At 41.8% G+C, this 12,694-nt stretch overlaps 1 protein-coding gene across 1 annotated transcript in view; it reads right to left on the reverse strand.

Moving 5' to 3' along the window:
- The window catches only part of LOC138301868 (uncharacterized), a 188,281-nt gene that overhangs the window by 134,842 nt on the left and 40,745 nt on the right, over positions 1-12,694 (reverse strand). The window contains exon 3 of the mRNA XM_069242359.1: positions 7,254-7,660. Coding sequence (XP_069098460.1) covers positions 7,254-7,660 — 407 coding nt within the window. The remainder of the gene's footprint in view (positions 1-7,253; positions 7,661-12,694) is intronic.

Genomic DNA, 12,694 nt, shown 5'->3' on the forward strand with positions numbered 1-12,694 from the left:
ACTGATCATAAGGAGAAAGAAATATGTTGATGAGCTGTTCCTAGCTCACCTCCCTTTTCTTTATGGCATGTCCACTGGATGCCCAGAGTATTTGGGGGACAGTGCAAAAAAATGCTTCTGTCTTGGGAAGCATCCAGTGCATGTACTTTCAATGACTCTGTGCCTGCCTCTCTTGGACACTAGTTTTCTGCGCACATTACAAAACTTACTGAGATATTGGTACTTCCTTATTTAAAAGGTAGGAGCTCTAAGGTTCTAGTGTTCCATCATGAATGGGTTCTTTGGTGGTTGAATTTCGTGATTAGGAACCCTAGTAAAAGGAGTAACCAGATATAAAATAATTAAATGTTTAACAAACATGTATTATCAAAGGCAAAAAATGGCATCCCATTAAGCATTTTGTGCCTAATTGGAAGAACTATAAGAGATGTTGAAGCAGTACAAATTGGGCTTCATGTAAGGAAACATTGAAAGCTACTTAAGCAATGGTCTTTTTAGGTTGTGGCCTACCAGACAGATAAGCTTTCTGGTTTGCTAATGATATCTTGGGGACATTTGGAAAGCTTCCCAAAGAATGCATTCATCCCATTGCTTACCATTCGTGTTGTGGTTTGCACTTCACATTTGCTTGCTTTCTGTTTTAGGCTATCCAACCTGAGTTTATCCCTTCCTTTTCTCAATCCCTATTTACTGTATTCTTTCACCAGTACTGAATCTGTAAACAGGCCTTTAAATCTTGTTCTTCTCTTGTCATATTTCCTCTGCATTCAAAGACTGAGGTTAAATGTCAGTCTCTGTCTCCCAGGGAGCTTGGGGTTTACTTTTGTTTCCCTGACTTCAAAGTGAGAGGATTTTTGTGACAATCAGCTGGCTTCTCAGGGTGTGCTGCACAATTTTATTTTTTTTCTAGCACAAAACAAAATGTTAATGTCTGTAATTGATCTGTGCAGATATTACAGAAAATGGAAAGCACAAATGATGTAAACTTTTTGGTAATTCTGAACTGTGGTAGAAACAAATATTTTAATATGATCAAAACAAATCAATATACTAGGTGATGACATTTCCACACATTATGGTTTGTACACTGTATACTTTTAACAGTAAAACTGTACATCTGTGCAAATGTAATGGTAATTTCAATTGAAGATGTGCTTGCAATGGCAGTGCGCTCCCACACCAGGCATACTCTACTTTACCCCACTCCACTCTATACCACTCCACAACACTGCACTCTGCTCTGCAACACTCTACACTATGCCACTCCACACTGTGCCACTACACTATACTCTGCACCACTCCACATTATGCCACTCAACTCCACATTGCATCACTGCACTCTACTCTGCACCACTTCACTCTACCACTCTTCACTAGACCTCTTTCCACTCTATACCATTCTATTCTATGCCAATGCACTCTATTCCACACTACTCTACTATGCACCACAGCACTCTTCATCCCTTCACACTACAACACTCTACTCTATGCCACTGCACTCTAAGCCACTTCACTCTACTCTGAGAATAATCTACTCTATGATACTCTATTTCACTCTTTGTCATTCCACTCTACACCACTGCAATCTACCCTCCACCACTCCACTCTATGGCACTGCATTCTATGCCATTTTGCTAAAAAACAAACACTTTGTGTCACTGCACTCTATGCCAGTCTCTACTGCACTGTATGCCCCTTTACTCTGCACCATTCTACATCACTGTACTCTACACCATTGCACTCTATGCTACTCTACTTTACACCACTAAAATTCTGTCACTTTACTCTACACCACTGTACAGCACTGCACTCTACACCAATGCACGTTACACCTCTCTACTCTACACCATTTTACTCTATGACATTCTACTCTGCAACACCGCACTCTCTGCCACTGCCCTCTACACCTCTCTACTCTTCATCACTCAACTCTGCACCACTGCACTGTTTTCTTCATCACTCTACCCCACTATGCTGTACTCTGCACCACTCTACTCTATGCCAATGCACTCTGAGACACTCTACTCTGCCAGATTGCACTCTACGCCACTGAACTCAAGGTCACTCTACTCTATGGCACTGCACTCTACTCTGCACTGCTCAACTCTACACCACTCAACTGCACTCTACACCACTCTACTTTACAACACTCCACTCTACCACTTTGATCTATCCTCAGGGATGTGGAATTCCTATGCCCGACGCCCGGGACATCTTGTTTGGGGTCAAGGGCAACAAGATTTTATGTTTACTTTGTCCTTAGGACAAGTAGACCCAACCCCCTGCAGCACAAACCCTTTGGCTGCCTGTTTACAGAGAGTGGAACTCTCTGCAGTTGAGGTAATGTGTTTCCAAGAGATAATGCTGTTCGAACTTGTATTTATGGTTCATTATTTGAAAACCTTCATTATTAGGGTGAGTGCTGTAAATAAATGTTTTAATGTCACACTTCACTACTGACGTTGGTTCCAGTACAAAAAAAAAAAACGTGTATACACATGTTTGAAAAGTTTAGGCTATGAGGCTAAGTATAATGCTCCCAGAATGCTCTCTGATTATATGCAAATGAAGTGTCATTTAGTCAAATGTTTTGATGCATGCTAGTATTTCCCAAAAATATTTCTAATGGAAAATCAGTGTAACCATTTTCAACACGATTATGGGAAGCATGAAAATAAACAAACACTGACAAAGCCAACTGATCTGACATATTTTTTATAAGTCTTTTAGTTTCATCAATGCGTGTCTTGTTTTGACATGGCTTTTGTAACACTTTATTGTTGTGGGAGCTACCAGGTCCTCAACATTGTAACAAACACTGGCAAAAAAAACCAAAACGTTTTTGAACTCTAAAAGCACATGTTGCCACCAGTGGCATAACAAAGGCCCCGCAGCCGCCCTCCAGGGGGCCCCTTTAGCACAGCACCTGCCCTGAGTGAGTCTGGAGAGGGGGCTCCTCCATGTTCTTTGCAAAGGGGCACCCTCCAGTTTCATTACGTCACTGATTGCCACTGTAGTTCCTGACACTGAACAAAACTACTTTGTGTGGCAATATGCTCCTTGAGGAAGAGAAGAATGCGATCACTCACAGTAAAGCCAGCCGAAAGAGAGAGAAATAGAAGTTTAATAAAAACAAAATGTCTTTGTTAACACCAGACCTAATTAGGGACCATGACCCACATGTAGGTAGCTTTTTGCATCTCGCAAACAGCGACTTTCGCTGTTTGCGACGTGCAAAAAGCACATTGCGATGCACAAACCCAGTTTTGCGATTCGGTAACCTGGTTACCGAATCGCAAAACGGGTTTGTGACTCGCAATTAGGAAGGGGTGTTCCCTTCCTAATTGCTACTCGCAGTGCAATGTAGGATTGTTTTGCGAATGCGGGCGCAAACCAATCTCAGTTTGCACCCATTTCAAATGGGTGCTAACACTTTCACAAAAGGGAAGGGGTCCCTCTGGGACCCCTTCCCCATTGTGAATGTCACTGTAAACATTTTTTCAGAGCAGGCAGTGGTCCTGCGGACCACTGCCTGCTCTGAAAAAATGAAACGAAAACGTTTCATTTTTCGTTTTTGTAATGCATCTCGTTTTCCTTTAAGGAAAACGGGCTGCATTACAACAAAAAAAAAAAAACTGCTTTATTGAAAAGCAGTCACAGACATGGTGGTCTGCTGTCTCCAGCAGGCCACCATCCCTGTGAGGCCCCAATTCGCAAGGGGGTCGCAAATTGCGACCCACCTCATGATTATTCATGAGGTGAGCATTTGCGAAGCCCTTGCGAATCACAGATGGTGTCAGGGACACCATCCTACATTCGGATTTGCGACTCGCAATTTGCGGGTCACAAATCTGAACCTACCTACATGTGGCCCCAAATTCTTAAAGAAAGTCACAAAAGTGCAACCATGGTATATGTCGTACCCCTATAAAATATTTGTGAACTGTATTTTAGCATGGGTAAATACGCATGTGTAGATTTGCTCATGTGAAAATCTATTGAGCATTTGCAAGTTCATTTTCCCTCCAGCCACTTTCTTCCCAACCCTGGAAGAAGTTCTAATTCTGCCATTGTCAGGAGTAAATGTCCAACCTTTCTTATTATGGGAAAATATTAGAGAGAAGCTGGTGAAAATCTTTAAAACATGCAGGTTAGTAGGTTTGCAGACTCAAAGGCATTCCAGCCCTGGAACTATTGCTTACTGCTTCCTCCAGCCCCAGTATGCAGATCTGCAGAAAGGTGGAAAAATAAGGAAATTGCTACAGTAGGGATTGAAACTGCTAGTATTCAAGCCCTACTATGGTAGTAGCCCTGGCATAATCAGAGAGGCTATTATCAGAGCTCTTACATAATGAGATTGCTGCTATAATTTGGCGCCACACTACATGGCACCAAAGGGACAAGTAGATCTTTTTACAGGACAAGTAGATTTGAGAAGCAACCTGTCCCGTGGACAAGTAGATATTTTAATAAATTCCACACCCCTGATCCTGCATCACTGCACACCACACCACTGAACTCTATACCACTCTTCTCTAAGACACTGCACTCTGCACCATTCTACTCTACACCTCTGGACTCTTCCTGCACCACTCCACTCTATCCTGCTCCACTTCACTCTATGCCACTTCATTCTAATCTGAAACAATCTACTCTACAGCACTGCATTCTACTCTGCACCATTGTATGTCACTGGACTCTACTCCAATGGCCATTACACCCTTTCACTCAAAGCCAATGCACGCTATGCCAATCCACTTTGCAGCACTGTACTTTATGCCACTTTACTCTACTCCACTCTATTAAACTATACTCCATTCTATGCCACTCCTCTCTACAACATTCTACTCGACTCTGTACCACTCTATGACACCACTCCACTCTATGCAACTTCCTCTATGCCACTCCATGCCACTATACTCCACTATATTCTATTCTAGGACACACTACTGCACTCTACTACACTTCTTTCCTCCACTCTATGTCACTCCACTCCAACACTCTATGCCACTCCAACACTCTATGCCAGCGGTTCCCAACCAGTGGCCGTGGACCCCAAGGGGTCTGTGACACATTCCCAGGGGGTCGAGAGGCATCTCAAGGGCTGGGCCCACAGGAAGGCACTTCTCCAGCTGGGACCTCTCAACAGAAACACATGAGTGTTTGTATATTTGTTACTTCATTTGTTTTAAATGCACTGGAAGTTCCCTATATATCCAGAGGTTTTCAGGAAAAATAAAAGTGGCAAGATAACTGGTGATTAATGTACATGCTGGAGAGAAATGGGAGTTTTATCTAGTGGCAGTTTTGACTCATATAAGGTAACACAGATGGTTAACATGCCCGCTGCAAAGAAAGTGTATCATGTGTACCAAAAGGTTGGGAGCCACTGGTGCAGAGTGTTGTACAGCGGAGGGAGTAGAATGTCAGAGTGGAAGAGAGTAGACTGGAGTAGTGCATCAGAGTGGAGTAGCATTGAGTGTCGTGGAGTACTGTAGAGAAGAACGGAGTGGAGTAGAGTGTTGTTGATTAGAGTGACGTAGAGTTGAGTAGACTGTTGTAGAGTCTAGTGGCATAGAGTGGAGTATTCTAGGGAAGTGGAATGGCAGTACCTTCTACCCTTGCTGAACAGTAGCCACGCTGGTGTACAACATGGCTAAAACATATTGGCAAAGCCAATAGCTCTTGCAATGGCAAGACCGATTGGCTTTGCCAATGCTTGTTAAGTCTAGCATTAACCAAGATCTTTTGATTTTACTAAAATATGGATAGTATACATACATATAGCAGCTTCCAGCAACCTCTCATCACCCATTGGTATGTTGTGTCATTCACATTTTACTTCTACCCAGTAAAGCATACAGCATGGGGCAATCGGCCGGCCTACTTCGGTCACTGGCTAGCTTCACTTTGAGTGACTGCATTTTGCCCTTTTACAATGAGCGCACCCTCACACAAGCTTGCTCCCTTCAGTGCCAGTGCCAGTGTTTTTGTTTTTACGTTACAATTACTTGATAGTGAGAGCTTTTGATGTACATTCTGTCTTGATCAGATCCCATATCCTGCCAATGCTGTTGTTTATTCGTTTTGTAGAGTTTTGCTTTTCTGACTATGACTATTTCACAGCATACCAGATTGTGTCCCTTTTGAAACTGTTCTGTATTGTTATCTTCTTTTCACTGTTTTCTTTCTCTCCTTTCTTTCTTTCCTAATTTATTTGTTTCTTTCTTTCTCTCCATCACCTTCTTTCTTTCTCTTTCCTTCTTTCAGTCTTGCCTTTTTCATTCTTTTTTCTTTCCGTCATTCTTTCTTTCTTTTTGTTTTTCTCACTTTGTTTCTCTTTCTTGCTCTCTTTTCTCTTCCTTCCCTTCTTTTTTCCTACTTTTGTTTTTCTTTCTCTTGACTTCTTTCAGTCTTATCGTCTTTCATTCCTTCCTTCCCTTTTCCCTTTCTCTTCCCTTCTTTTTTCCCTCTCTTTCTCGCTTTCCTTCTCTTTTTCTTCCTTTCTCCAGCTTTCACTCTTGCCTTCTTTCATTCCTTCTTTTCTTTTCCTCCTTTTTTTCTGTTGTTCTTCTCTCTCTTTTTCCTTCTTTCATTAATTCCTTCTTTCGTACCCACTCTTTCCTTCACTGTCCTTCTTTTTCTCTCTTTCTCAAAGTCAAGGTGCTTGCAGATAATGCCAAACTAACTGACGTTTTCAAGTCCGTGATTTTACTAAAGTTAAGTGTGTAGCACAGTTACTTAGGGGGGTTTCCATCAGACTTCATCCATTAGTCTGTAGTTAATGTCATTCACATTTTTCTTCCACCCACTCCAGCAAGCATTATAGGGCAATGTATCAGCCCACTTAAGCGAATAACTGCCTTCACTACACGTTGCAGCGTGCCGCTCTTTCACAAGAAACACATCCACACTCAAGGTAGTTCCGTTCAATTCAGGGAGCACTACAGTAATGTGTGTTTTTTTTTAAAACCCAAAAACGTTTTTGCTTGTAGCAAATGACTTCTTTTAGATTGACGAGGGCCTGGCATATTTCTAAGCGATAACGTTTTGCAAAAAACATGTCAAAACAAAAGAAGAATTGCCAGAAGGCTGGAGGCTAATGCAAGAACTATTGGCTTTGTCAATGCTTGTATGTATTTTTGTGCTTCAGAAAAATGCCTCAATCATAAAATAGGTAAATAAGATCAAACTGAGGAACTATAATGTTTGCACCTTTTAAAATGAATGTCTTCAATAAATCAATAACTCACCTTTGAAAGCTGTCCAGTGCAAAGCATTATCTCCTTCAGAGTCACATGTGTGCAATTTTGCACCCTTACTCATTAAATAGCAGCAGAGTGCTGTTTGTCCATACTGTGCTGCCGTAATCAAGGGCGTGCGTCCTTTCTGGTCTTCCACCTCTATTGACACACCCGCCTTCAGCAATAGGTCAGTAGCAGAAATGTCACCGCTGGCAGCTGCCCAGTGAATAGGTCTTTGTCCGAGTTCTGCCCGGCTTGGTTCATCCACGGGTCCTTTACAGTCCAGAAAATACTGCAGTACTTCTGTTGCTCCTGTGAGGGCAGCCCAGTGTGCTGGCATATGACCTTTCTCATCGTAACTATCCAGAACATTAGTCCCTTCCATCTCGATTATTTGCTGGCATTTCTTTATGTCTCTGTGGGAGATAAATGTAAGAACAGTTTCTGCATAAGGAGCAGGAGTGATAAATGAAATAATACTCCAGGGTACCTTAGAAGACAAATACAGACAATCCTAATAGTTCAAATAAAAAAATAATACGTTCTATATAATTTAACTAGCAAAATGATAATTCATATAGCTCAATAAATGGAAAATATAAATCAGTTGTCCAGATAATCTTCCTATGGTTGTCTTCAGGTTAGATGTGGTTTCTCCAGATTGTCAAAGTTTTACTGCTACATGTTTTTATTGTGCATTTTTTTGTTTCTGAAACACAACAGGTTATATTTATTCTCAATATTTAAATGTTTTACATTTCCCACAGACAATGCCTCTGGTTTCTTTAGTGGCCAAACATCAGCTATCATTACAGATGTTACATTGTGAGCCATCAGCCCAAATAGTTCAGTCTTTGATATTGTGATACGTAAGCGGTGCTAGTCCCTGAAGATTCAGGACTCTGGTAAAGAAAAGTGTGAAAACAACAATAAACAATAAAAACAAATTATATTGCATGTTAACCTCGGCTGACTCATAAAATATAACAGGTGACCAGCACAATGGACACCTTGGCTGTAAACAGTGTTGCTGAAGGTTTTCTCCAATTACATGGCAAAACAAATCTGACATCTGCACCACACTTGGCAGCTTTGAGGACAAGTGTGAGCGTCTCTCTGGAAAGTTTGACATAATCAAAAAACCTATATAAAGGGTGTGCTTTTGACGAAGCAACAGGACGTGCAGAGACAAGTGCTTGCTGTGGAAAAAAGACCTAACTGAGGCAGCTCTAAAAGCTAGATGTATGTAGCTTTGTATTTCCGATTTCCTAATTGTGAATCAGGAATTACAATTCACAATTAGAAATTTACAAACAGCGGTGTACTAATCTGCCTCAGACACATTAAGGCCCATATTTATATTTTGTTAGCGTCGCATTTGGGTCATTATTTGACGCAAAAGTGGTGCAAACTTTCAAAATACAATTGTATTTTGTAAGTTTGCGCCGCTTTTGCGTCAAAAAATGACGCAAATGTGGCGCTAAAAAAGTATAAATATGGGTCTAAGTGATTCCCAGTGGGTTGCAAATGGGCCTACCTCATCAATATTCATGAGATAGGTCGCAATTTGTGACCCATTGGAACTGGCCAAAAATCACAGGGATGGTGGCCAACAGGGTTCAGCAGACCACCATGTCTGTGATTGTTTTTTAAATAAAGCATTTTTTTTAAATGCAGCCTGTTTTCCTTGGGGGAATTTTTTAAGCACAGGCAGTAGTCTGTGGCCCGTGGTCCGTGCCAGTGGCAGTGGTCTGTGGTAAAAAAACTTTGCACCCACCTTGACAAAGGGGAAGAGGTTTGCGAATGGGTTAGCACCAACTTGAAGTTGGTGGTAAACTGCAAATGTTTTGTGACTGCATTTCAGTGTCCATCTCCCTGCGAGTCACTATTAGGAAGGGACGCACTTACCATGCACTTTCTCATACCAAATCGCAAACCCATTTTGCAATACGGTAATGAGTTACCAAATTGCAAAATGGGGTTTGTACATACAAAAAGGTTTTTTTGCAGTTGCAAACGTCCTGATTCTGAGTTTGCAAGCACATAAAGCCATGCAAATTTTGCCCTTAAATCCCTGAGACTGCAAAGGACTGGCGGATGCTGGTGGGGCATTAGGACTCCTAGCCAGGAGGTCAAGGGGATGGGGCGTCCAGGTTATTAGGGGCAACTGTGCTTTATATGCTGTTCACTTCTTTGGGAAGGTGCCTGGTTACTTCTCGTGTTGCATTGGCTCCTTCATTGTTGCTATAGTTGGTTCACTATATTACCTGCCCTTCAACTTTGTTACATTTCTCCTTGTTTCAATTCCCTTAGCCTCCTGACCTTTTGCCTGAATTTCGACTTGCTTCTGTATAATGATGTGGCTTTGTTTGTTGTCTTTTGTCCCTTGATTTCTCTTAACTGTTTTCCAGGTTGCTTTCAACCTAGAGCTCACCATTTCCAGTGCGTGCTTCCTCTACCTTGGCTAAGGCTCACTGTGACACACCAAGGTAAGGATACCAATGAAAAATCATCTTTGCTATTACATTGGTTCTGAATGTGAACTTGAGTAATTGTTTAGTTCTCGATTTATTGTACACGTTTAAGGTTATGGTTGACATTAGCCTGCAATAACACTGTTGTGAGTCAAATAAACTCTAAGAGAACATGCATCAGACAAGACAGTGGTACTCCAGCTTTCTTTTCTCTCTTATTTCCATTCCACCTTCTCTTTAAAGTTTGGTACTGATATTTGTGCTTACTCATATATTTGCAGTACTGTGTCTTGGAGAGTGAGGCGTATCAGACTCTGCCATTTAAGTCCTGCAAATCCGGAAGGTGCTCCTTAACGTTGGCTTAGGTTCACTGCAGCCAGCCAAGGTAAGGATACCAACCAAAATCATCTCTGCTATTGCATTGCTTCTGAATGTGAACTTTACTAATTGTTTATTTGTTGCATTTATTGTAAATGTTTAATGTTATGCTTGACATTAGCCTGCAAGAACACTGCTGTGAGTCCCCTGTACTCTGAGAGGAGTTACATCAAACAAGACAGTGGTACTCCAGCTGTCTCTTTTCTAACTCTTCTGTAAGTCAGCTTCCTTTAGAGCATTATTTTTAAATCAAGCAAAAAGATACTTTAGGTAAATACAAATTCATACCTGGGATGGATTAATCATGGCCAGAAGTTGGCTAAATGGTCTCACAAACAAACTGAAGAAAACATTTAGTCAATTTGACACATTTAACATAGTGCATATGAACGACAATGGAGAAAGACTGTTGGAATTTTGTGACACAAATAATCTGGTCATAGGAGGACTTGCTTCCTCCAGCGTGATATTCACAAACTAACTTGATGTTCACCTAATGGCAGAAACCAGAGTGACCACCTGATGATAAGCAGCACCAAAAGACGCTTACTGAAGGATGTCAGAGTGAGGAGGGGAGCGAACATCCACAGTGATCACCATCTAGTGACTGCGTTTGTGAACTAAACCTCAGAAAAACCGAATACAAAACATTAGGACAACAGCACTTCGATGTGGCATATTACAGGATACCAAGACTGAGAAGGCATTCATCCTACAAATCAAAAACAGGTTCCAACTCCTGACAGACACTTATGATCAGTATGAGCCAACTGCAGACACAGCTAACAAGAAATGGGAACAGATCTCTTCAATATATGAGAAGAGCAGTGAAACATGCCTTGGGACCAAGACACAGAAGAGGAAAGAATGGATAAGATAGAACACATGACACACCATTGAAGGCAGGAGGGCAGCAAAACAGAAACTCATGGAGGCTAAACCTGAGAGGCTGGATGAGATGTACAAGCAACAATAAACAATACTTAGAAGCAAACAGAGCAGTCAAAAGATTGACAAGAGCAGACAAGTGGGTGTGCATGAATAACTTTGTCAGCGAAGCAGAGTAGGACGCCAGTAGCAGAAAACCAGAAAAGGGCTTCAAGATCACTAAGATAGTCCGTGTTAAACATTGTGCAGAACACCCAAGGACAAGCAAGGCAGACTATTCACAGCAGAGAAAGCACAGGAAGCATTCCGGGTTGAACACTTCAAAGAAGTCTTGAACAGATCAGTACTAACAAGCAAAGTGGCCATCCAAGAAGCAGAGGCAGACTTGGATATGAACACTGCCACACCATAGAAAGCAGAAAGCGTCACTGTCATCTGATCTCTCAATAACGGAAAAGATTCTGACCAAGATAACCTGAATGCAGAAATGTTTGAGGGAGACCCTGAAACATTAGCCAAGATTGTTCAATCACTTTTGACATCGATTTGGGTGAGAAAGAAAAAAGGAGATCTTCATCATCAAGATTCCGAAGAAGGGAGCATTTACCATCTGCAACAACTAGCATGGAATCACCTTTCTGTCAATCCTGAGTAAAATCCTGGCAAAAATAATTTCATACACATTCCTGATGCTGTGGTCAAGTTGTTTAGAAAAGAACAAACTGGGTTCCGCAAGAGCAGAGAGTGTATTGATCAGATCCTTACTCTACACAATATCATGGAACAGTGCATGGAGTGGCAAAGACAACTATTTACTTCTTTGATTTTGAGGAAGCGTTTGAAAGTATACGCCGTAACAGGCTCTGAGTATACTGAGAGCCTATGGCATCCTCAACAGATAGTTCTCATCAACAGCATCTATGATAATTTTAAATGCAAGGTGGTAGACAGTGAGTATAACTTTGAAGTCAAGACCGGTGCAAGACAGGGATGCGTGATGTCAGCTGGGTGGTGCGATGCACAACAGAAGACCAAGCCAGAGGCATCAGATGGATCTTATTCTCTATAGTGGAACACCTTTACTATGCAAATTATCTTGCCTCGCTCGCTCACAGTCACCAGCATATGCAGAAAAATATGTCTCACCTCATCATCTATGCACAGCAAGTGGGCCTGAAGATCAACACAAATAAATTAGTAAGTCCTGTAACTCAACATCCTAAACTCTTCACCTGTCAAGGTGGTTGGAAAGGACTTAGCCATGAATAAAAAGTTCACCTACCTAGGCAATAGTACTAGACATGATGGCAGGCAGTGACATCTAGAGCAGACTGAACAAGGTCAGGAATGCCTTCATTCAAAATGCTGAACAGTGCATGACAGTTATGTCAGTACAGCACCAATACCAAGCTGCGGGTTCACCAGAGCTGCATTCTGTCCACACTCTTGATTGGATGAGAATGTTGGCGGATGATAAAAAGAGACATCACCAAACTGTCAGCCTTACACATCAGTCCCCTGAGAAGAATCTTGTACATTTTCTGGCAGTAAACAATCTCCAACCATGCAACTTCTCGCCAGATGCAAGCAAGAGAGCATGGACACTATCATTATGAGACAAAGATGGAGCTGGATAGAAGACAGACTGTCAGAAGAGAACAAGACTCCATCACAACAGCTCTCCACTGGAACCCAGAAGGCAAGGGAAAG

The sequence above is a fragment of the Pleurodeles waltl genome, chromosome 1_2 (assembly GCF_031143425.1).
Source record: "Pleurodeles waltl isolate 20211129_DDA chromosome 1_2, aPleWal1.hap1.20221129, whole genome shotgun sequence".
Taxonomy (NCBI): domain Eukaryota; kingdom Metazoa; phylum Chordata; class Amphibia; order Caudata; family Salamandridae; genus Pleurodeles; species Pleurodeles waltl.